Source organism: Neoarius graeffei, chromosome 14 (assembly GCF_027579695.1).
Source record: "Neoarius graeffei isolate fNeoGra1 chromosome 14, fNeoGra1.pri, whole genome shotgun sequence".
Classification (NCBI taxonomy): domain Eukaryota; kingdom Metazoa; phylum Chordata; class Actinopteri; order Siluriformes; family Ariidae; genus Neoarius; species Neoarius graeffei.
In genome coordinates, this window is record NC_083582.1 from 50,773,675 (window position 1) to 50,800,655 (window position 26,981).

Below are 26,981 nucleotides of genomic sequence, written 5' to 3' on the forward strand. Positions count from 1 at the left end.
CCAATGGAAATGTTGTGGAAGGACCTGAAGCGATCAGTTCATATGAGGAAACCCACCAACATCCCAGAGTTGAAGCTGTTCTGTACGGAGGAATGGGCTAAAATTCCTCCAAGCCGGTGTGCAGGACTGATCAACAGTTACCGCAAACGTTTAGTTGCAGTTATTGCTGCACAAGGGGGTCACACCAGATACTGAAAGCAAAGGTTCACATACTTTTGCCACTCACAGATATGTAATATTGGATCATTTTCCTAAATAAATAAATGACCAAGTATAATATTTTTGTCTCATTTGTTTAACTGGGTTCTCTTTATCTACTTTTAGGACTTGTGTGAAAATCTGATGATGTTTTAGGTCATATTTATGCAGAAATATAGAAAATTCTAAAGGGTTCACAAACTTTCAAGCACCACTGTACATAAACTGTTGGCCATAAAGTGCATCCAATTTTCCTCCGATTCAGACTCAGACGAATACATGTGAAAGTGCCCAAAACATTGCTTCTTTTTTTTCCTCTAGTTCCTTTTTTTTTTTTACTTACAAGGGCTAAATAGCACTACAATCAGAATGCGTACGTCTTACACCCACTGGTTATAAAACATAATCACTAATCACTCTTGAAACATTTCTCCCTTGCACAAAGCAGTCTCAACATCTTCAACTTGAATGAGCTCCGTCTGCTCCACAGTAATTAATCGTTCATTATGTTTTCTATTAAAACACCACTGAAACACTGCTCTGGCCAACCCCACTGATGCCCCTTTTCCGCCAAAGCAGTTCCAGGGCTGGTTCGGGGCCAGTGCTTAGTTTGGAACCAGGTTTTCTGTTTCCACTGAACAAAGAACTGGCTCTGGGCCAGAAAAAACGGTTCCTGGCTAGCACCAACTCTTTGCTGGGCCAGAGGAAAGAACTGCTTATGTCAGCGGGGGGGCGGAGTTGTTAAGACCAACAACAATCGCAAGAACGCGAAAGGTCGCCATTTTTAAGCAACGAGAAGCAGCAGCTGTACAAATGCGAAGTCATCCATTATTATTATTGTTGTTGCTGCTGCTTCTTCTCCGTGTTGTTGTTGCTTCGATGTTCGCGCCAAGGTTTATGCAAACGCAGCGACGTAACTGATGTATACAGCGACGTAACTGACGTATACAGCGACGTAATGACGTATACAGTGACGTAACTGATGTACACAGCGACGTAATAACGTGGCTCCCCTTAGCACCACGAGCTATGGAAAAGCAAACTGGTTCTCAGCTGGCTCGCAAGTTGAACGAGTTGTGAACCAGCACCAGCACTGGCCCCGAACCAGCCCTGGAACTGATTTGGTGGAAAAGGGGTATGAGAGAGCTGGTTCATAATGGAATTATCAAAGCCATGCACACACAACTCAGTACTCAGTGCAATATGTATACTGTTCCTACTTATTCAGGTGACATTGGCCATACCTAACAACCTGTGTTTTCTCCCCCCCAATCTGTCTCTCTGAGTTACATGTCGGTCCTGGGATCGGGATGCTGACCTCTTCTGCTCCTCGGACCTGCCTGATCCATCCTGGTGCCCTGTGACTGGTTGGAGTCTCATCGCATCGCTCCTGTGGAGGACGGCCCCATATGGACAGTTGAAAGTCACACTTGGAGGACACTCTGGACACTTACAGTAATGCTTTTATGGCTGAGGACTACAGTTGGCTTGCTGACTTTAGGACTGCAGTTGTCATAAACAGTTTTGCACTCAAGTTTCCATCAATGAAGAGTTTATAACATCAACGAAACTGACTTCATGTTAAAACTGTTAATGTTATAGTCATGTTGTCTGCTGTCGCCCAAATGAGGATGGGTTCCCTTTCGAGTCCGGTTCCTCTGAGGTTTCTTCCTCATGTCGTCTGAGGGAGTTTTCCTTGCCACTGTCGCCACAGGCTCGCTCATTGGGGATAGATTAGGGATAAAATTAGCTCATGTGTTAAGTCGTTCAAATTCTGTAAAGCTGCTTTGCAACAATGTCTATTGTTAAAAGCGCTATACAAATAAACTTGACTTGACAACATGCTTCACGGCTTCTCCGAACAGTACCATCAGATCAGTGCAGTGCAGAGTGAGAGATGCCTCTGTCTGTAATACGTGAGTGAGTGAGTGGAGACCCAGAGGCCCTGAGAAGGGTTTATCAATCACAACGTAGGCCATAATTGACCAAAAACACAGGGTGAGCTATGATCAAGCTGCTGTAATGAATAGCTTGCCAGTTCCACCCCTGGTGATCCAGACAGAGAGGGAAAGAGGGGGAAAAAAATGAGGCAAAACCAGGAAATAGATAGGGGTATGACTGGAAACCATTGCTGTTCAATACTCAAACACTTATGATATTTGATCTGATCTTGAGCCTAATGAGGGTACAAAATTCCTTCCTGTTGTGTGAAGCGGTCAATAACACACCATCTTAAATCAGCTCTGCTCTTATCAATATGCTTCTTAATAAGAATAAGAGAGAGAGAGAGAGAGAGAGAGAGAGAGAGCATGCACGCCCTGGGAAAGCAATGTGGCATGCACTCATTTGTGCTAATAGACACTCTCTCAGCAACAGCCTGCCTTTGTTGACAGCCAAAAAGCACCATCTGCAATTTATCCATCTCTCTACATCACCTGCTATTACTCATCAGGCCCATTGCCTTTAGCATTTCAACGCTCCATAATAATCCGTCAGAAAAAGTTGCGCTGTCACTAATAAATCGGCTGATACATCCATGACCCTCACATCTCGCAATGCAGCTGCATTAATAAAATATGCCGAAAACTCATGTCTAACCCTGAAGTAACAGTCACTTTCTGTTTTACGTTCTCATTTTGCCTCACACACACAGCAATGAAAGGTTACAAAGTCAAGTTAATCTTCAGCACATACACCACGGGTAAACAAAAACAATGCAGTTCAGGCCAGGGTAGGGGTCAGGTCAACTCCGTTGTTATTCATTTACTGAATCACATTTAAAACCTTCCTCGAAGGTAACAGTGCGAAGACTTCACTGATGTGAAATTGAGATTGATTGTGCATTGATCGTTCTGTGGGCTTCATGTTAAGCCCACAAACCCACGAAAACGGATTTATGGAATTAGAAGTTCGCTGTCAGAGATTTAACAAGAACTACAAATCCAAGAGATTGCAGGGTGAAAAAGTTTACACACACACACCGCCCTTTCCAAAAGTGATAAACAGCAAAGATTTTCTACAAGTAAACAAAAAAAAAATCCAAAAACAGGAATGAAATATGTCGAGACAAGTTGTCTGAGGAAGCAAGCACATTACACTTTCATCCTCAATGAACTGTTCGAGGCATTTAATCATCATGTTTGGTTTTTAGCTAGAGTATAAAGGTATAGGACCAAATAATATGATTTTGCTGTCTGCATACCATAAATTAATTAATAACAAACAAATGCTGTGTTCACACTTATACCGGTACGAAAGTGGTATAACTGTATCGATACAAAGTATACCGGTACGGTTTAGTGCATCTGTCCACACTAGCAAGAAATGTTTGCGGTTTTCTTTCACGGTAGTTGAAATGCGCGTGCGCAAAATGTTTCCGTGGTAACCGAGTAACTTCTTTCCGAGAATATGGCGGATGAAACAACGTGTGTGTGCTTTTTGTTGTCAATGTACAGTCTGTATTTCTGGTGGTCATTTATTCAGTCGAATCGGATAAAACGCGCGAGGCAGTTGAGAAAGAAACAAAGAAAACGAATCTCCCTTTCTCCCCCCTCACTTTCTCCCTCTTCCCTTCTCTTCCCTTCTCTTTCCCTCTCCCTCCCTCCCTCCCTCCCTCCCCCCTTTCTTTGCTCCATGTAGCTCCACGGTCGTTTTGAGCCATTTTGACGTTTTATTTACAGCTGGAAAGCACGGGCGTATTGTATTGTATGAATAACCCGGAAGATGTAGGAATGGTTCATTGCGCTTGCGCATTATATTTGTATCGATACAGAGCCGCTTCATCTGTCCACACTACAGCGAAGCGCTACAGTACCGATACTGTACCGGTACGAAACCCATACATTTGTGGGTTTCGTACCGATACAGTTATACCGCTACAGTACCGGTATAGTTGCTAGTGTGGACAGGTGTTGCGGTACGAAAGTAGTTTCGTATCGGTACAAAATCCCTAGTGTGGACAGGGTAATAAGAACAGTGCTCCTGGTCAATAATTTGAAACAAAGATAAAGCATTATAATGGCACAGGATTGTGCTTTCCCTTACATACTTAATATGTAGCTGTAAAAAAAAAAAAAGAAAGGCAGAATGCATTGTTGCTATGTTCTATGAAGCTCCAACTAAGAATGATAACAGATGCCTCAATCACAAACTATTGATTGCCGGTGCAAAGCATTCATTCATCTTCAGTAAGTGCTTCATCCTGGTAATGTTCATGATGGCCTTCGAGTCTTCTGGGAACACCTGGAAGGAAGTGGGAATACACCTTGGATGCTGCTTCATTGCAGAACACCATGCACACACATTCACACCTGCAGCCAACTGAGCATAACCAATCCACTTACTGGATGGGAGGCAACCAGAGAACCCCAAAGAAACCTACGTAACATAACTGCACAAACCGTAATCCGAGCTCAGGTTCAACCTGGGGACCCTGGAGCTGTGAGACAGCAAAACTGTATGTAATATGTAGATTTACACTATCGTTCAAAAGTTTGGGGTCGCCCAGACAATTTTGTGTTTTCCATGAAAAGTCACACTTTTATTTACCACCATAAGTTGTAAAATGAATAGAAAATATCGTCAAGACATTTTTCTGGCCATTTTGAGCATTTAATCGACCCCACAAATGTGATGCTCCAGAAACTCAATCTGCTCAAAGGAAGGTCAGTTTTATAGCTTCTCTAAAGAGCTCAACTGTTTTCAGCTGTGCTAACATGATTGTACAAGGGTTTTCTAATCCTCCATTAGCCTTCTGAGGCAATGAGCAAACACATTGTACCATTAGAACACTGGAGTGAGAGTTGCTGGAAATGGGCCTCTATACACCTATGGAGATATTGCACCAAAAACCAGACATTTGCAGCTAGAATAGTCATTTACCACATTAGCAATGTATAGAGTGGATTTCTGATTAGTTTAAAGTGATCTTCATTGAAAAGAACAGTGCTTTTCTTTCAAAAATAAGGACATTTCAAAGTGACCCCAAACTTTTGAACGGTAGTGTAGGTACTGCCTGAAAGCAGAGCTCCCACCTGTTTCTGGGTTGTAGAATTGTCTTATATCATAGCCAGCCTCTTTTGTTTTATTTCTTTACCGTTATAGTTACTATACCGTTTCCTTATGTTGTACAAAACAGACACCCCAAGTCTCCCGGAAGTCCCAGGAGTCTCCTGCATATTGATAGCGGCTCCCTGATGCCTGCAAATTACATGCAATCTTACGGAATCTAGAGCAAGCGAGCAAGCTTCATCCTGAACCTATCGACCAGATGCAAACTTGTGTACGTCACAATAGGAGGCCCACGCAGCCTGTGGAGTGGTGGCAGTGTGGCACAATATTGAGTAGGGTAGAGTGCGGTTTGGGATGCGGCCAATTTCACAACGCGTGTTTCCGGTTTAAAGGGAAAAAAAAACAAGTGTACGTGCGTGCACTTGGGTTCATATGTGTGTGCACGTGCTTGCAATGTGGCGGCAATGGCACATAAGGCACGTTTTCTCCCGCCTCTGCGTTCGCGGTTTGGCCAAAGCAGTGGAGAGGAGAAGAGATGAACCGGCCACCATCTTCCACGCACTTCTCCCTCTAATTTATGGGGGGCGGGGTGTCCAGATTCAGTCAGTAAGGAGCTTAATATATGGCACATTATAGTTATCATAGTTTATGGGTTGGGGGCAGCTAAGTCCCCAAGTCAGGGTGTCAGCTATGAATCGGAGTGAATTCAGGTATTGTTCATCTCCAAAAGGCCACCCCAAAATCCACCAGAATGCAGGAAATCACATCAACCAAATCCAAAATTTTCTGGGGGAGTACCGCCATACCCCCGGCAATGTATTCGTCCCAAAAAACAAACAAACAAACAAACAAACAAAAAATTTCCCGGGGGGCTCCCAGAAATGAATTTTGTCAGGTTGGGATGTCTGAGAAAACGTCAGGCGACAACAGCGACAAGTTACTCACTACTATACTGTCCCGACTACTACTCTACTTCACACTTCACTACTCATTTCACTCGTTGTTGGGTTTCCTTAGTTGTGGCAGGCACGCACAGGACCGAAACCATCAGAAAACAACTCGATGGGTTTCTTTATGTATCTATGCCTATGGGGCACTGCTTCAAAGTGTGTTACAACACAAACATCCATCAAACTCTGTAACTGCACAGATATTATTTGTATCAAATCTCTGAGTGCTGGCTTACTCATTATTTACAAGGAGAAGAAATTCTGCAAAGGCAACACTACAATGCGTTTGGGATTTGAGACAAGTTCTGGACACTTGCCTTATAAAGTTTGTCCAACAGCAGGGCTTAATGTGGCGCGAGAAGCTTGGAACCAAGTGTTAAACTGTAGAAAGTACAGCAGCCAAAGCCAGAATCAGTCCACTGAGAATTGATGCACATGGAAAGTCATTCAGACTTGATGAAACTGGTGTGTGAGTGAATGCAAAGATGGAGCGAGGCTTTAAAAAAAAAAAAAAAGCACAACAAAAACCAAGGTCTTTCAGATGCTGTCTCACCAAAGTAATACACTAGACATGTGGAAATGAAATAAATAAGTAAATAAATTTTTTCTAAAGAAGCTTCAAACGCCAATATTCTAATTAGCTCTTCCTGCAATGAATCTGACAGACTGATTACAAAACGGGCTCCATCAGTTATTGCGTGGGAAGGAAAGGAAATAAAAAAAAAAAAAGCCCAACAACAAACAACTGCTGACTGTCAGAGAGGACAGGTCAATCTCATTGGTGCAGAATTGTATTTGATATTGATCTGGTCGTATTACCGCATCAGTGTGTATGCTCTGCATTGATCTGTTACACCACACCCTGACATTCAGGAGCCTGGCTCAGTTTGTGTGGATTTTTACATTAACTGAGTGAGTCAAGTGCAAGAGCCTTCAAGCCAAGTTTTAAAACTCAGTAAGAGCATTTGTCATAACTGTTCCCTGGTGACTGTGTGCGTGTGTTGAATGAATAGATGAAGTGATTCCGAGCATTCGGACACAGCGATGTGTGTGTGACTCTCATTAGTGCAGAAACATCAGACCAGCTGATCAAACATGAGGCTATTGCAGAGGCACTGCTTTGCTCCTATAGCATCCCCGGTCTTTATCTGTGAATGCCTTCACCGTGTCCTGCTGGGATTCTTTGAAGATCAAATCTGCCCAACCATTTCAAAACAACAGCACGATGTGATTAAGGCCCTGTCCACACGGCAACGGATTCAGGTGAATCTGATAAAATTGTTTATCGTTTCGGCCTGGCGTCCACACGGCACCGGCGTTTTGGGTGCCCCAAAACGAAATCTTTTGAGAACGGGTTCCAGAGTGAAAAAATCTGGCAACAGCCCCGTTGTGAAGTCGTCTGGATGAGTAGAACAGATTTGTTTACGATGACGTCACAACCACATGACTGTCAGTGCTTCACGCCGGGTAGAAGTGTAACGAACTCGATGCGAGTTGTCAACAAATCCTATAACCTGGTTCATGAAACGCGCTTACAAAATATTTTCACTGTGAATATTTATTGTGTAATGGTGCAAAGTGAGAGAGAGAGCGAGAGTGAGAGAATAGCCCTTAGGGCAGAATCTTTAGTCCAAACACTGCGGAAGCAGTACCAAACCGCGCACTGCCCGTGCGCTTTCCAAAAACAAAAACAATCCCACCAGCAAAAATAGGAAAAAAAAAGGAGCGATCTCACCTCTTCAGATGTTGGTTTAAGTCCAACAATACATTCCTCAAAAAGGGCGTAGAAGAACAAAGTAATCCATCAACGTGTAGCATTCAATTTATTCCGGACCATTAAAGAATTCTGGAGGATATCAGAATGTTGGCGTACCGGCTTCCATCTACCCCCGTTCATTCCTCTTTCCGCGTCTTTCATTTTACGCTACTGATTAATAATCAAAACTTTGTGGCTGATGCTACAGAAGAAGGGGTTTATGCGCATGCGTCTACTTCTTCTATTGTTCTGGTGTCTCCGATGGGACCGTCTTACAGCGCACGTAGAGGTGTGGCATTTGTATTGCATCGTTTTCAGCAAGCGTTTCGTTGCCATATGTACCTGATATTTTACTGATCCGTTGCCCATGTGGACGCAATATTTAAAAAAAAAATCTCGTTGCCGTTGTTGTGTGGATGTAGCCTAAGACACCGGTGGACATTACAGGCTTCTATTAATATTGAAGGTCTTAAAGGTAGACTGACTTTCAGATTTTTCAAGTGGATGTCATAAAAAGAATTTTCCCTGACACCCAATAATTTTTGTTTAGTGGACTGACAGCTACTGAATTCAAATCACAGACTTCCAATTTTATTAGTTTGTTTTTTTAAATAGAACAATTAATGAATTTAGGGTCACATGACCCTAAATTCTCCACTATTTTTTCCTGCTTCACCATGACGCAATTCAAGATACTACGTCATGCATCACCTGGTGGGCTTTCCCCATTTGTATAAGGCATTGTGGGATACAAATTGGAAACAGGAGAGAAAAACGGAGGATGCGAATGAAAAGTGAAAAACCGACTACAGTAACGGAAAGTGAGAAGAAAAGACGTTATGTTGCAAAGGAAAGGAAACGCAGGACCAAACTAATAAATATCGGCAGTCAGCGAGCACCTCGGTGTGATCAGCTGTTCGTTTAACGACAGAATGATGTAACTGTCAGTGCACGGTCAAAGTAAACCTGTAGATGGCAGTAATGCAACACTGTGGACGCCAGCTGCTGTAAAACCCAAAAGAAGAAGAAGAAGCAGGTAAACCTGCGCATGCGCACACGGACTTCCTCTGTCTGCTTGACTGCACGAAGCGAGTTATTTCATGCACATTATTTGCTAGGGAATCCCCTCAAATTAAATAACTTTCCAGCCATTTTTTTTTGATATTGCAGAAATAAGCATATCACAATGACCAAATTTCAGAGGGAACTAAATTTCACTGATTTTATGAAACTGAAAGGCTGTCTAGCTTTAAAATAAGTCGAGAGATTTCTGTGCATGTCTGAATGTCACAATGCACTTTTCACCATGGTATTTTGCACATAAGGACATAACAGCTTTTATTTTTTTCGCGGTCCAAATCCTGCGCTCTGATTGGCTGGTGAGCAAGTCCGTATCCTACAATACGGACCCCGGTTACGGACCTCTGGCGACTCGCTCGTTCACAACAACAACAAACATAGTAGCATTTTTTGTCAACATTTATTTTCGCATTTCTCAGGAGAACAGCATTAATTTTACAGCATGGATAGCGATAACGACAGTGTTCACAGTGAAAGCGAGTTTTACTACCCTGAGGAAGAAGAAATAAAAGAAAACATTTCAGGAGAAAGCTAAAAACCTCTAACTGTTGCTAACGCCGAGCAAAAACATGGCTGAATCCTGAATGACTCCTATTTGTATAAATAGGGGACTACATAGGCGGCAAAATGTAGTTTTTTTCCTGCCATGGAAGTGCACTTGTATACCGAGGAGGAAGCAATTTGCATTACAGCCGTGAATGAGGATTCAAAATGGCGGCGCGCCTCGCCTCGGCTCGGTTTTCCTTTTCGGGCACTCTTGTTTTCTGTTAGAATTTGGTAAAGAAATAAATATATTATTTACCAGCTTAAGGTCGGTAGGTATGGTGAAATACCGTGACCTCGGCCTTGAATACTGACCTCAGTCTAGAGGGTCTCGTTCAGTACTTTCAAGACCTCGGTTACGGTATTTCACAATATGGACCTCCCAGAAGGTAAACAACATATATTTATTTTAAACGATAGGAAAACACTTTTTAAGTCAAAAAATAACATTAACACAAGTTTGAAAATGTGTTCAGATCTTGAGATTTGAACCAATCTCAAGATCTGTTAACTTAAACATTTCAAGAAAACTCTTTAGTCTATTTTTGATTTAAACAAATAGAAGGATTCAGAACACTGACTTCAAGGTTTTCTTGGGAAACCTTAGGACTAGAATAAGACCATATCAGTTATTGTAGCTTTAATGATAATGTAGTTGGACTATATAGCAATTGAGTGACTTCACTATACCCTGCATGAAACACTGCAAGTGTAACACGGACAGCAAATTTTGAAACCGGCTACAATTTTCATGGAGTGACCCATATATCATACTTGTAATATACATCACACTCCACCTTACAGTGCAATTTCCAACCAAGCTTGGAGTACTCGAGTCTGACTCGTGCCCTAATTTTAAGGACTCGTGACTTGACTTGGACTTGAAAACTGATGACTCGGACTTGTGCATTAACTGCATTCGGACTCATACATTGGAGACGAGGACTCTGATTTTTTCTTTATTTTTTGTAACATGCCATAATAATTTGGCATAAGATATTTATATTTATAGCTACTTTAATTTTTATATGAATTTCGTGTAAGAGAATGCACATTCACCTGTTCATATGTCATGTTTAGGGACAAACTAACGTTAATGGCACTAAAACGCCTGGAGAGAAGCCCCTGGGATTGTCCGCTTTACTTATACAGACTTCTCGTGCAGTGGGAAAAATGCACTGCTATGTGTTCCATATGTAGAAGAACTATCGAGGAGACGACGGGGACGACCTCGAACTTCAGTCGTCATTTGCCAAGACTCCACCCAGAGAAGGAAGTGACACATTATGTTCCTTGCTCTGTTGATAGCGGGGCTGGCTTGCCGACTGATGAAGTAGCGCGTGTTAACCCTCTCTCATGTTATTTACCCTGTCGAGAGTGGAGCTTGCTGAGCGATGAACAAGCTTTTTATTTGTAGCTTATTGACTAAAATGGGGCAGTCAAGCAGTAACGTTAGTCCAAGACAGTAGCAGAGATGGTTTCACATAAAGGCAGCAACAGCCACCGTCAAATGGTGCGGTTGGAGTCTTGTTCTCAGACTCGACTTGAAATTTTCTTTAATGACTCGGACTTGAACACCGGGGACTCGAGACTGGACTCGGACTCGAGGTTTAGTGACTCAACTACAACACTGTTTCCAGCCAATTTATAATATATTCTGTGCAGTATTAAAGGTTCTTGGAGAGAATGCAGAGAAAGAATTATACAATGTAATTGCCTGTTTACTGCGTATGGGACAAACTCTTGAATCTTAAATAACTGAAGGAAAAAAAACCGAAAAAAACAAACACACACACACTTAACTGCATACTGCACATGGTTTTGTGGCTCTCGTTTTCTCATGCATATCTGTGATCTCAAACCCACCACATCAGCACAAACACATCCACACTAATTTTTGACAGCAAGGAGAAAGTGTGAGCTTTATTTAATACTTGGAAGAAACGCTTGGTTTTCTTGGCCTGAGGTTTGCTGATGCCCTTGAGAGTCTCTAATAATGTATAGTCCTATCTTAAAGATAGGCTTTTGCCCAAGAAACTTTATTCAAGTGCTTCATTTTTCAGGATAGCATGGCCTGGAAAAAGTAATGCATGCCCTTAACAGCTCTCCCCCAACTGTACTGCCATACAGTGGGTCCCCCCCCCCCTTAATTGATCCAAGACCAGGGCATTCTTCATGCGGATAACATAATGGACCTGAACGTAATGCACTAGGGACGCGTCAATACCGTTTTTTCCTCAGACCAAGCATGTTATTTGGAATTTGTCAATACCGAACCCAAAATGACTAGCCTACTCATCACCTCTATGGATTGAGCCACTTTTTAAAAAGGGATAGAACGAGGTCTTCACATCACATGTGAATGCGAATTGGTCTTTCAAATTATTCAATCGGGGCATCATGGAATTTTATGAGTTTTAGCTGTGAACTAACTGATTTTTAAATGAAGTGCATTCGCAAGCTAAACCATTTAACTTAAATCAACCAGGACTGCAGTACAGAAAAGTGGGTTTGGTTCCACTGTAGAAAAGTGGTTTTGTACCTACTTTCGATAATGAACTTATATTTCCTCATGTTACTACTGTGTTTCTTTTTCTTTTATCCCTGTCTTCCTGTCCTGTTCCCCCTCTGTAAGGACAGGCTGATGGTCAATTTCACTGGTAACAGTCAGTGCGTTTACATGCACATCCAAATCAAGCTGCTGTCGGTAATCGAGCTAAGGGTCCCAGCAGGGGTGCCAGAGAAATCCAATCCTACATGCACACAAGGAAATCGAGCTATTGTGTGAGGTACATTGTGCACCCGAGCCACAGGTGGCGCTACATGCCCCATCGTGTTGGTACACTTCTGGTTGTCGTCATGAAGAAGAGCTATTCAAGAGTATAAACAAAGTTATCAGCAGTGTTGCCAGATACTGCTGACGTTTTCCAGCCCAAAACATGTTCAAATCCGCCAAAATGCACTTAAAACAGCCCAATCTGGCAACACTGGCAGTTCCGTGTTCACAAGTTCCGTGCTCAAGCTGTTAGGCTTGCTCTAACAGACTGTATGGCTACAAACTGTCCTGCGCAGACCACTGTTTTGTAAGACAACTTATTTTGCACAATTGTATATTTTTCTAAAGTCCATTTTTTGCTTACAAAAAAATATTTTTTTTTTGCTTACAATTTAACTTATGTCTTAATAAACACACAAAAAGTTCAATTGTTTTGTTTTTATTGACATTCTTCAGATGTTGGACATACATACATATACATATATATATATATATATATATATATATATATATATATATATATACACACACACACAAATACAATGACTTGTTTATGTACACAATTCACAGCTATGCAACAGCTGTACAGATGTATTTGGTGATACAGTAAGTGAGCTAAATTTTAACAGTGCAAACAATGCCACAAAAAGAAAAGATTCATGCCGTTGTCATGATTCGTCGTCATGCCGACCGAGGCTGTTGTGTTTCCCGCTTGTGGTCTCGTCACTCGTCACTTCCGGAAGGGGCAGTGCTGAAGTAAGTAGCTCGACTACGTAGCTCGATAGGGTTTACATGCACTAAGTAGCTCGGCAGAAATCGCATAATCTAGGTCGTGTAGCTCGATTCCGAGAAATCAAGTTCAGTTCAATTTCAGCCGAATTAAGGTGTATACATGGCATTTTGAACTTCGATTTCAGTCGAGCAACGGCAGAAATTCGATTCTCTCTATGTGCATGTAAACGCACTCAGTGACAATAAAGGGTTCATTCATTCATTCATTCATTCATTCATATTTTATTCTCTTCATTGGATCTGAAACAATGAACTGTATAAGTGCTAACACTGCAATTTTAAGCCCCCCAGAAAAAAAAAAACACGTCATAAAAAATAAGAGACTTCAGTATACTACACAACATGGCTGTTTTCCAGCAGAAAAGCAATTCCAGCCAGATACTGTACATTAATCAGGAAGATTCTGTGATGATTGCGTTGAACCAGTCAATAGCCTGAACTATTTTTAGCTCCATCCATATATCCCGGCCATGGATGAGCAGAGCCATGTTGTGACATCTGGTGGAAGAGAGCTATTACCGTGCCTCTCAGACACAATGCTGTGAAATGGCTGTGCTACCATAAGCATGCCTTTAATATACAAGGTAATTAATGCATTTATGAAGAGTGCATCTAGGCACTGAGGGTATAAATATATACTGAATTGCCCACATGCTTAAAGCATCCTACACAAGAAAGTGTTTTTGCCATGAATACGGTACACATCATGTAATGAAATATCAGTGGCCCTTCTGGCTGTTCCACAGTCACTCCTCCTGTTCCGAGGTGACATTTAGTGCAGACGTCTCGCAACTGGCTTGAAAGGGCCGTGCTACCATCTGTGCTCACAGCAATGTCCAAACAACCGGCAGTACCCGGCGCACACGGGTCACTCACTCACCCAGAGCTGCAGTCTCACCTCTGGAAGGTCATGTTTACAACAATGTGTGTTTAAAGTCTAGCGATTCAGCCTTACCAATGTCGACTTTTGTACTTTAGTTTCAGAGAAAATTCACTGTGCAGGATTAGAAATGCAGAGTTTATGGAAATAGAAACCAAAAATAAAAAAAACAGAAATACAGTGCCTTGCAAAAGTATTCATCCCCCTTGGTGTTTGTCCTGTTTTGTCGCATTACATGCTGGAATTAAAATTGATTTTTGGAGGGTTAGCACCATTTGATTTACACAACATGCCTACCACTTTAAATGTGCAAAGTCTTTTTGTGTGTGTGTGTGTGTGTGTGTGAGACACAAACAATAAGATGAAAAAAACCCAGAAATCTGGAGTGTGCATAGGTATTCACCCCCTTTCGTATGAAACCCCTAAAAAAAAAAAAGAGCTGGTCCAACCAATTCACTTCATAAATCACATAATTAGTTGATTAAGATCCACCTGTGTGCAATCAAAGTGTCACATGATCTGTCACATGATGTCTGTATAAATCAACCTGTTCTGGAAGGACCCTGACTCTGCAACACTACTAACCAAGCAACATGAAAACCAAGGAGCCTCCAAACAGGTCAGAGACAAAGTTGTGAAGAAGTATGGATCAGGGTTGGGTTAGAAAAAAAATATCCCAAACTTTGAATATCCCACAGAGCACCTTAAATCCATTATAGCAAAATGGAAAGAACATGGCACCACTACAAACCTGACAAGAGAAGGCCGCCCACCAAAACTCACAGACTGGGCAAGGAGGAGATTAATCAGAGATGCAACAAAGACACCAAAGATAACACTGAAGGAGCTGCAAAGATCCACAGCGGAGATGGGAGTATCTGTCCATAGGGCCACTTTAAGCTGTACACTCCACAGAGCAGGGCTTTATGGAAGAGTGGCCAGAAAAAAAGCCATTGCTTAAGAAAATACATCTGGAGTTTCACCAACAGCATGTGGCAGACTCCCCAAACACATGGAAAAAGATTATCTGGTCAAATGAAACTAAAATTGAACTTTTTGGCCATCAAGGGAAATGCCATGTGTGGCGCAAACCCAACACCCTGAGAAAACCATTCTTACAGTAAAGCATGGTGGTGGCAGCATCATGCTGTGGGGATGTTTTTCATCTGCAGATACAGGGAAGTTGGTCAGGACTGAAGGAAACATGGATGGCACTAAATACAGGGCAATTCTGGAGGAAAACCTGTTTGAGTCGGCCAACTGTTTGCACCTTTAAGTGGTAGGCATGTTGTGTAAATCAAATGGTGCTAACCCCCCAAAAATCCATTTTAATTCCAGCTTGTAATGCAACAAAATAGGACAAACACCAAGGGGGATGAATACTTTTGCAAGACACTGTAGAAACTGGCACGGTGGTGCATTGTCGCCTCACAGCAAGAAGGTTCCAGATTCAAACCTCATGGCCAACGGGGGCTTTTCTGTGTGGAGTTTGCATGTTCTCCCTGTGTCTGTTACCCCTTTTCCACCAAATCAGTTCCAGGGCTGGTTCAGGGCCGGTGCTGGTGCACAACTCGTTCAACTTGCGAGCCAGCTGAGAACCAGTTTGCTTTTCCATAGCTCAGGGTGCTAAGGGGAGCCACGTCATTACGTCACTGTATACGTCAGTTACGTCGCTGTATATGTCAGTTACGTCGCTGCGTTTGCATAAACCTTGGTGCAAATATCGAAGCAACAACAACACGGAGAAGAAGAAGCAGCAACAACAACAACAATAATGGATGACTTCGCGTTTGTACAGCTGCTGCTTCTCATCGCTTAAAAATGGCAACCTTTCGCTGTCTTGCTATTGTTGTTGGTCTTAATGTAACAACTCCCCCCCCCCGCTGACGTAAGCGGTTCTTTCCTCTGGCCCAGCAAAGAGTTGGAGCTAGCCTGGAACCAGTTTTTCTGGCCCCAGGGCCAGTTCTTTGTCAGTGGAAACAGAAAACCCAGTTCCAAACTAAGCACTGGCTCTGAACCAGCCCTGGAACTGCTTTGGTGGAAAAGGGGCATGTGTGAACTTCCTCCCACAGTTCAAAGACATGCAGATTAGGTAAAATACTCAGCCATTAGGGCTGCACAAGCCAGTGCATACTTTGTGCCAGTCCCAAGCCTGGACAGATTGGGGAAGTCTGCGTCAGGAAGGGCATCCAGTATAAAATCTATGCCAAATCAAATATGCGGATCATAAATTGGGAAGGATGATCCACTGTGGCAACCTCTAACAGGAGCAGCCGAAAGATCATGATGGAAAAAGAAAGAAAGAAAGAAAGAAAGAAAGAAAGAAAGAAAGTTCAAAAGTGCATTAATAAATAGCCTCATTGTCTGACACCTAAATACAGAGTCAGTGTGTCTGGCTTCCATATAGCTGTGGTAGAATCTCTGAAAAGGCAGTTATATTCACACTTGCCCTGTACGATGCTGAAGAGGTGACCGTACCTCTCGTCACTTCAGCATTAGACAGAAACTTATACCCTGTCCACACTAGGGATTTTGTACCGATACAAAACTACTTTCGTACCGCAACACCAGTCCACACCACTGTAGCGGTATAACTGTATCGATACGAAACCCACAAATGTATGGGTTTCGTACCGGTACAGTATCGGTACTGTAGCACGTCGCTGTAGTGTGGACAGATGAAGCGGCTTTGTATCGATACAAATATAATGCGCATGCGAAAACGAAACGACTGTGGAGCTACATGGAGCAAAGAAAGGGGGGAGAAAGGGAGAGGGGGAGCAGGGAGGGAGGGGGAAAGAGGGAGGAAGAAAGGAGGAAGAGGGGAAAAGGGAGAGAAAGGGAGGGGAAGAGAAGGAAAGAGGGAGAAAGGGAGGGGAAGAGAAGGGAAGAGGGAGAAAGTGACGGGGGAGAAAGGGAGATTCGTTTTGTTTCTTTCTCAACTGCCTCGCGCGCTTTATCCGATTCGACTGAATAAATGACCACCAGAAATACAGACTGTACATTGACAACAAAAAGCACACACACGTTGTTTCATCCGCCATATTCTCGGAAGGAAGTTACTCGGTTACCACGGAAACATTTCGCGCACGCGCATTTCAACTACCGTGAAAGAAAACCGCAAACATTTCTCGCTAGTGTGGACAGATGCACTAAACCGTACCGGTATACTTTGTATCGATACAGTTATACCACTTTCGTACCGGTATAAGTGTGAACACAGCATTAGTAAGAGAGAAATTAATACAGCTCTCTCCGTCTGTTCCAGAGAGCACAGATATCACCAAGCACTGTAACACTGATCCAAGACTTGTCGTTCAGGCCAGTGCCAGCTTATGGTACCACTGGTTTTTGTTCACTACACAACAGTGCAGAACTTCTTCAATGAACCATGCATCACAATAGGACAGGATCCTTCCCTGGGGCAAAAGGGAAATGAGAAGGGATACAGAAAGCTGAATAAGTGATACTCAGTGATATTTGTCTGTTCCTGTGACCCTTTGCACCAGCAAAGCAAGTCCCACCTCCTCCCCCATTCCCAGCCCAAAAGAAGCGAAATAAATAGCTTGAACGTGCTTGTGTTCATAAAGAAAGTTGAACCGTTTGTGGTTCTGTTGTTTAGCAATTGCTGATGCTCAGTCATTTCATACTTAAAGCTACTACATTTATTATATAACAGCACATTATTCAAGGTATGTGATTATTCTTATTTAATCTTTAGGGTTTAGGACCGTTGGTCATTTCAAGGTGAAACAAATTAGCAAATACAAGAAAAAAAAAATACTGCTTCCAAAAAGTAAAAAAAACCACACACACCCATACTAGTCTGCACGTCGAAGAGCAAAGATAAAGCCTTTTAATGGTATATAATTTTGGCTGTCTTTCTTTTTCCCCTGAAAAATTGCTCGAACAAACCATGCCATTCATGTCACTTTCTAAAAAGGTAAAATGAAAATTTGGCCAACAAACAGAACAGTCGCCTCATTTACAAATGATCAGTGAAGCAAAATAATGATCTCCACAGACAGATAAGAGTGCAACTCCGTGAAAATGATTAAATTATTAGCATAATAATTAAAAAAAAAGACCAAAGATGATTTCCTGCATGTTCAAAGGAGGCAAACCCCTATAACAATATTTCAATATGACAGCAGGACACAGCAAACACAAACAGTATTGGGATATATCGTGTTTTCATTTAGACAGACAGCTCAACGCTGCAGATTGTTTCTGACTGCACTTTGGAGCTATACGCCATAAAAACAGGACTAAATCACCACCTCCAAGGGTGACAGCTTGGAGTTAGGTAACATCAAACTATCACAGAGGCTACGTCGCAAGAAAACCTGAGCTAAATCCTATTCAGAGTGATACGCCTAAAGCAACATACTGGAGCTGCAGAACAGCAGAGCTGTCGGTGAGCTTCCTAAAACCCACAGAGCTCTGAAGAACCTACAGTCAGTCAGAAAAAGGACAGACAATTCCAAAGTGCACTACACTATGTGCAACTACACATATAAACAAACTGCAATACTGTGAATCTGAAGGAAGCAGAGTTCATGTCGGACTAGACCTGGGCAATATCTCATCTCATCTCATTATCTCTAGCCGCTTTATCCTTCTACAGGGTCGCAGGCAAGCTGGAGCCTATCCCAGCTGACTACGGGCGAGAGGCGGAGTCCACCCTGGACAAGTCGCCAGGTCATCACAGGGCTGACACATAGACACAGACAACCATTCACACTCACATTCACACCTACGCTCAATTTAGAGTCACCAGTTAACCTAACCTGCATGTCTTTGGACTGTGGGGGAAACCGGAGCACCCGGAGGAAACCCACGCGGACACGGGGAGAACATGCAAACTCCGCACAGAAAGGCCCTCGCCGGCCCCGGGGCTCGAACCCAGGACCTTCTTGCTGTGAGGCGACAGCGCTAACCACTACACCACCGTGCCGCCCTGGGCAATATCGTACAAATAAAAAGTAAATAATATTTTCTTTTTGAACGATTATGATTTTGATGTTTTAGGGATCTTACTATTTAAAAATGACAATTTATTTCAAACTATTTTTATTAGAATCATCTTTGTTAAATGTAGTATTACGAGAATAGTAACAGCTCCATCTGTAGCAAACAGTGCAAACAATGGTTCGTTTAAATAAAGCACCTTTAAATAATGAATATTTAAATAAAGGTTATTTCAAAGAAATGCTGCTTGCACTATTTGTTATCGATAGTGCTGTTCCTGTTTTTGCACTTAATGGCCTTAACAAACCCTTCTTCTTGACAGAGTAAATAGGCACAATGGGTGTTTCTCAATAGGGGTGTTCACACGGCACATATTTGCATCGATGCTGCACGGATGTATTTTGTTGCGATATATCTTACACCGGTGTAAATTCTGTGGAGCGTTCACATGTCACAAACCTGCTTACTAGAGAGAAGCGTGTTAGCACCGGTGCAGCCCCGCTTGCGTTCACACGGCAGTTTTTGCGACCGTGCTATACGATAGTAATAATGCGGAAATGAAATATGCGCATGCGTGAAAATGTACTTCCTTTTCCCAGTTGTCATGGCATCACCAAGCGCCGGGAAAACAACGTGGATGAAGACACCAGTGTTGCCAGATACTGCTGACGTTTTCCAGCCCAAAATATGTTCAAATGCACTTAAAACCGCCCAATCTGGCAACACTGGAAGACACACAGTTCTGTTGTTGTTGATATTCGCCATTTTGGAAGCGCAAAATACCAGGATGCAAATTATGCAATGCCCGTATGTAATCAACTCTCCTCACGCGTAGCGAGTCTACCCCTGTAGCGTTCAGACGGCCCATTTTATATCGGTGCTGCCCCGCAAACTAGCATTTACTCCGGAGTAAATTTCTTAAACCACCTCCCGAGCAGGGTTAGATTTGCACCGGTTTAAGCAGCTTTCAGAGGCTACACCGGTATAACTTTGTACCGTGTGAACGCTCTACCGGGGCAGCCCCGGTGCTACACCGGAGTAAAAGTTGCCGTGTGAACACCCCTAATGTCAAGGAAGGATCCTTAATGGCTGCATTTCAAGGATGCCACGTCATCAAATCCCACCAAAGGACTGTTCCGAAGTATAGGATCGTTCAAATTCTTCCAAGGAACGAGTGCTTCGTCCAAGGATTTTCAAGGAAACGTGTGTATCCTTGGCGTTCTTAAAAGCACCCATAATCATATGCTCACATACAAAGCATGACCTTCTCAGTGACGCAAACCTGCCTAGCCTCTGAAGGACCTGACTTGGAAAGACCCATCCTACCAAGGAATTTTGAGAAATCCTTGACTTGCAAGTGATGTCAAAGCAAAATAGAAACCCGGATGTCGGCCATGTTGGTGGATATACCACAAATGCGGGGTCAAGCGACATTCCATACAAAACACAGTCACGCGTGCGCAACTCTCTTAGTTTTTCCACTGCCTTAAGCGTTCTTTGAGCTCTGCCATATCTTTGTGCTGTATATGGTTGTTGTCACAACAGTACTCGTGACCGTGGCACGTTCCGATTTTTGAGAATTTCGTCCATGATTCGGAAAGAGGGCGAGGAAACTCTGAGGCTTAGTACGGAGAGGAGACGAGCATGGCTGAACAACACCAGCAGGGCTGATTTAACAGAGGCGAAAACCAAAACAGCTCATGTTTGCAGTAATCATTTTATCTCAGGTGAGAGTCAAAAGCTTTCTCAATAATATCATGGAAGAATTTTATTGCATGTTGTTAGAATTTTGCTATAAAATTAGCGTTCTCTTGTCGTGGTTCACTCGGTCGTTGTTATAATTTTAACACGTGTATTACCATTTCGCTTCTAGGAGCGCCAGCGAAATTATACGATAGAAACAATCCAGACTGGGGACCTACTCAAAATCGGGCTATGTTTCGTCCAAGGTCGGACTTGATTCTTCGGCAGCCAAACCAGATAGAACGCGATCTCTGGGTATTCGATGGTCGGTAGAAGCGTCTTATCTTCAGAAAAGTCTGACTTTTTTAAATAATATGGGTCAAAACCACACATATCTATCTTCTCTTTGTACGAATCTTCACTCGACTGTTCAAATCATGGTAATAATGAGAAAATTCAGCATTGTTTACAGGCATGCTTTCAGCGGTTGCCATCCTAGTTGCTTTGTATATCCACCATCACGGCGGACGCTCATGACGTAGCACATTTTGATCACGTGGTTGCAAGTCGTCTATACCCAAAGCCTTTTGTCATATAAAATACCATGGAACAGCATTAGAAAATGGTTCAGCTAATGTTACATTCGACTTGAGGTAGCAACTTGTAATTCAAAACCTCCAGCCAGTAAAAGCCGATGAAACACCCTCTCAACTTGAAATTCCTACTTGTCAATCTGGGGTTGTCTTTTCAATTCAGAGCTCTTTCTCAGTTAACAGGAGTGACATCAAATCAACATGGCTGCTCCATAGGCAGTTCCAAGGGGTGGCAGCTGCGACCCCCGGAAAAGGCCTTGCCACCCTATTTGTAAGCAATTATAATAAAAAATAAATAAACGATGTTGAAATATCATGATATTTCTCCATAAGTTTTACTACATCATTCCATACGGTAGAAGATGGAGGGACTATGTCTCTCGGCTGGCCTGGGAACGCCTCGGTGGTCTTCCCGAGGAGCTGGCTGAGGTGTCTGGGGAAAGTGAAGTTTGGGCTTCCATGCTTAGACTGCTGCCTCCGCGACCCGGCCCCGGATAAAGCGGAAGACGACGAGACGAGACGAGATTCCATACGGTATTTGCACCAATGGAAGAAAAAAAATATTTCTAAAACCTACTGTATAATTTATTGATTACCAAATCATTTCCAGGTATGGAGAATGAGATGGGAACCCTGCATACTTTTTCACACAACTTTTAAAATAAATTAGCTTCAAATATTGCTGGAATATTTATGGAATATTATCGGGGGGGGGGGGGGGGGGGGGGGGGGGGGGAATAAAAAACCCATAATGCACTACCTACAATTATTACCTGTAATTATTCTGGGTTTCTGTGGAATATAAATCAGAACAAAATTGCAGAAGGAATATTCTTTAAGTAAACAGCCTAGTTTATTTTTACTTGACTCAAAAATGTGTCAGTCAATATAACACACTGGGCGAAAAATGTGAGATTAATTAAAGCGACCCTGATGTGAGGCTCTGGCTAGATGAGCAGTAATGTAACTGTTAACCGCAACGGATTGACAATAATAAGTCACTTCCTGTGTTTAGAGGAAAGATGTCCTCTGAATAAACTCCTAGGTTGGCCCTGAGTGTCGATCTTCATTGTTTTGACTGTTTGAACTCTCAGACTGAACCGTTATCAGGAGAACCTCTGCATAACGAAATTTCTAAAAAACACATCCTCCTCTTGCATCCTGCATCTTTTATTTTCGTCAGACAGCAAAACGAGGCACACTTGAGGGCCAAGAGGAGAGGGAAGAAAGTCACTGTGGCCAAGTATTAACCACACACTAAAGAACAAAGCCATAAATAAGTGCTGGTTAGCAGCAGAGAGAAAAATACAAACGTCCAATAATGGATCTGCACTAAAACATTACTGCAATTTGCAAAGGCCAAATGACTGGCCCGACCTCGGCAAGCAATTCATGGGAAAAATGAAAAATGATGGGCACCTCATCTTGGTTCTTTCTTGATCAAAACCTAGACAAACTGCAAAAAGAAAAATAAATCTTTGGAAGTGAGCATTTTCCCTTCAGGAGTGTCTCTCCTTAAGCTCTTCAATCATTTCAAATTAAAAGATTTTTTTGGAGGATGCTGGAGGGCAGAAACAAACAGATGATCTGAACAGAGGAAGTGGAGTGCTAAAGCGAGTTGAATGCTAATAGCTGAAGCCCATCTGCCCACATTAGGCCTTATTGGCTTTAATTCTTTAGATGAATATGGTTCTGGATCACTGCAGTCATCAGTCATGTTTATCTTCACATGTCAATTAGCAAAAGAGCAAAACAGATCAACCTCTGTGATTACTAATGCCAGCTCCAGCCTACAAAATGGACAAATACAGCTCCATGGGCCGTGACAGTAATAAGTGAATTAAAGATCATGACACTGACTAGTGCAAATATGTTAGCTGAGCTTTACTTTGTACCGACACTACAATGGTTTGTCTTGAACGCCTCTTAAAGAAAGGCACCTTTATCACACGAGTTAAAGGAACAGTCCACCGTATTTCCATAATGAAATATGCTCTTATCTGAATTGAGACGAGCTGCTCCGTACCTATCCGAGCTTTGCGCGACCTCCCAGTCAGTCAGACGCAGTCAGACGCGCTGTCACTCCTGTTAGCAATGTAGCTAGGCTCAGTATGGCCAATGGTATTTTTTGGGGCTGTAGTTAGATGCGACCAAACTCTTCCACGTTTTTCCTGTTTACATAGGTTTATATGACCAGTGACATGAAACAAGTTCAGTTACACAAATTGAAACGTAGCGATTTTCTATGCTATGGAAAGTGCGCACTATAATGACAGGCGTACTGACACCTTCTGCACGCTTCGGCAGCGCATTGATATCTGAGCTCCGTATCAATGCGCTGCCGAAGCGCGCAGAAGGTGTTAGTACGCCTGTCATTATAGTGCGGACTTTCCATAGCATAGAAAATCGCTACGTTTCAATTTGTGTAACTGAACTTGTTTCATATCACTGGTCATATAACCCTATGTAAACAGGAAAAACGTGGAAGAGTTTGGTCGCATCTAACTACAGCCCCAAAAAATACCGTTGGCCATGCTGAGCCTAGCTACATTGCTAACAGGAGTGACAGCGCGTCTGACTGCGTCTGACTGACTGGGAGGTCGCGCAAAGCTCGGATAGGTACGGAGCAGCTCGTCTCAATTCAGATAAGAGCATATTTCATTATGGAAATACGGTGGACTGTTCCTTTAAAGCGTGATGAAAAGCCCATGACACAGCCGTGTTCTGTTTTCAGCACGCAAAAGCAAGCGCATGTTGCAGACATCTGCTGTCCTTCCTCTTGCCAGTCATCTCTGATTTATATGTGTATTGTCAAAGCTAATTGGTCCACCAGAACCTCTAATTAGCATGATGAGCAATGCATATGTCAGGCTAAAGCACCATAATGATCAAGCGAACGCTGTTGTTTTAATTGTATACACAAGCTTTACAGTGAATGACTTTATGACAACACTGGGAATACATTTGACATGATGGGATGTTTTTCCTCCACCATACTTCATGACTATCTGTTAATGTGTTAAGTATATGTGGGGTGTGGGTGTGTGCGCGTGTGCTGAACGTACCTCTCGCCGTCTTGAGGCCCAGCAGGTCTGTTTGATCTTCCACACCACCGCAGCCACCAGCAACAATGAGAGAAAACAGCTAAAGGAAGAAAAAAAAGGACAAACTCAATTTTAGATAAATGTAGTGGATATTTGACACACACTATTCCCATAATAAAACAATATTTTTTAAAAAGTTGAATTTAAACAACAGTCTAACAAGATGCTGCAACGTCATTGGTTTATGCCAGTTCCTGTGTTAGAAGTCTGACCAGATTTATAAAATAATTATTAGATGACTGATGAGTAACAAAACCCTGTTTTTTGGGGGGGGGGTTTACAGACAGACAGACAGACAGAACCATCCTCTTCTTATGACAATATGAACTAGAAGGGCATTTGGTAGAGTGTATACCTCCACCAAGCCACAAATCATCACCATCCATCCATCCATCCATCCATCCATCCATCCATTATCCGTAGCTGCTTATCTTGTGCAGGGTCGCAGGCAAGCTGGAGCCTATCCCAGCTGACTACGGGCGAATTCACACATTCACACCTACGGTCAATTTAGAGCCACCATTTAGCCCAGACCTGGGCATTTTACGGCCCGCGTAAGGTTAATTAGAAATTACAAAATAAACGTATTTTCTAATTTTACCTCATGCATGGACTGAATGTGTATTGCTTTTATTTTGAAGTTGTGTTCAACAAAAACGCAATGCGCGCGACATGAACATGACATGACATCCCACGAAACCTAATCCCGTGATAACTACTTCCGTAATTTGTCCAGACCAACCACAAACTTGTACGTCATCCTTCAAACGGTCCAGCCAATCACATAGTGTGACGTCACCAGCAGGCGCCGGAGCCCGAGCCGATCTGTAGATCTGATACCTACACCGAATTGACGTTTTCAGTGATGAAGTTTAACAAATCCAGGTATAGATCCTCTCTCACCGATGATCATGTGTCAGCTGTGCTTCGCATCTCCACCTCAGACATTCAACCTGACTCTGATGCACTCGTTAAAGACCAACAGAGACTAGATTTCTCTCACTGAACAAATTAAAAACTGAAAAACACCAAATGAGGTGATTAGACTACAAACGTGGGCATCATTATTATAATATGATGTATCTTGCTTGATATTTGGAGTAGAAAGACAATATTGTGATGTCTTTATTGTGTTTTGGGGTGAATGTGACTGAAAAAAAAAGGTACAAACGTTGACATTTTGTTAACCATTGTTTTGGGAAATTTGATTGAATAAATGACATTTTTTGTAAGGCAACCTCGTTTTTTCCACACTCTTACCAGTCTTAGCAGCTTGTAAAAACAAAGTTATTTACTGCTTTATATAAAGAAATACAATTAATATTATGCAGAATTTAGTTCAGCCTTTTGGTCCGGCCCTCCACAAAATTTTCTGTTTCTCATGTGGCCCCATGGAAAAAATAATTGCCCACCCCTGATTTAGCCTAACCTGCATGTCTTTGGACTGTGGGGGAAACCGGAGCACCCGGAGGAAACCCACGCGGACACGGGGAGAACATGCAAACTCCGCACAGAAAGGCCCTCGCCGGCCACGGGGCTCGAACCCAAGACCTTCTTGCTCTGAGGCGACAGTGCTAACCACTACACCACCGTGCAAATCACCATCAAAATCACTTGAACATAGGATAATACTAAAGCTGTACACCAAATTTCATCAAAATCCATTCACTACTTTTTGAGTTACATTGGGAACAGACCAAAAAAAAAAATCCTGGATCTGTGAACTACATACATATCTGGATTTGTATCAAAATCTAATTAATGGCCCCTTGGCCCACCTTTCCTCAAAATTTCATCAAAATCCTTTCACTACTTTTTGAATTACATTGGGAACAGTCAAACAGGCGAAAACATAACCTCTTCCAACACAGCTGGCGGAGTTTAAAAAGAGACCCCAAACTCATTCTATATTTTATGAATAGATGTACAAAAGTAAAGATAATCTGAGTTTCCCCCACACATTAATCTCAGCCTCAAATACTCTGCCCACATCCATTGATCTCTTTTTGAACACATTTTTTTGGGGGCTACGACCATCAGAATGTTGAGAGTTGCAATCTAACTGGATCCCAATTCTGTTTTTTACATTTTTGAAGAATTTCATTTGAAGCAATTAGTAGTGAGTAAATGAGATATTTCATGTTTGCCAACGATCTGTGGCCATCTTCGATGTCAGCAGTCCTCTGGTGCATTAATGTAACAACGATGGATGCCTGACTCCTACAAATGTAGTGATGACTAAAGTTTACCTCTGGAAAAAGTGTGTGGGGTGCAAGGTAGAAATATACTTGCTGTTGCCAAAAGTATGTGGACACCTGACCATTACACCCATGTGTGATTTTTTTTTTTTTTTGAACATCCCATTCAAGTTTTAGTCCCCCTTTGCTGTTACAATAACTTCCACTCTTCTGGGAAGGCTTTCCACTAGATTTTGGAGTGTGGCTGTGGGGATTTGTGCTCATTCATCCACAAGAGCAACAGTGAGGTCAGGCACTAATGTAGGGTGAGGAGGCCTGGTGAGCATTTGGCGTTTCTGTTTATCCTAAAGGTATTCAGTGGGGTTCAGGTCAGAGTTCCGTGCAGGCCATGAGTTCTTCCACTCCAATCTTGAATAACTATGACTTTATGGACCTTCCTTTGTGCAC

General features: G+C 42.5%; 1 protein-coding gene across 2 annotated transcripts in view; it reads right to left on the minus strand.

Annotated features, from left to right (window-relative positions):
- atrnl1b (attractin-like 1b) overlaps nt 1-26,981 on the minus strand; it is a 336,438-nt gene that overhangs the window by 68,970 nt on the left and 240,487 nt on the right. For both annotated transcript variants that reach the window (XM_060939921.1, XM_060939920.1), the window contains exon 27: nt 24,298-24,376. In XM_060939921.1, the coding sequence (XP_060795904.1) occupies nt 24,298-24,376 (79 nt within the window). The remainder of the gene's footprint in view (nt 1-24,297; nt 24,377-26,981) is intronic.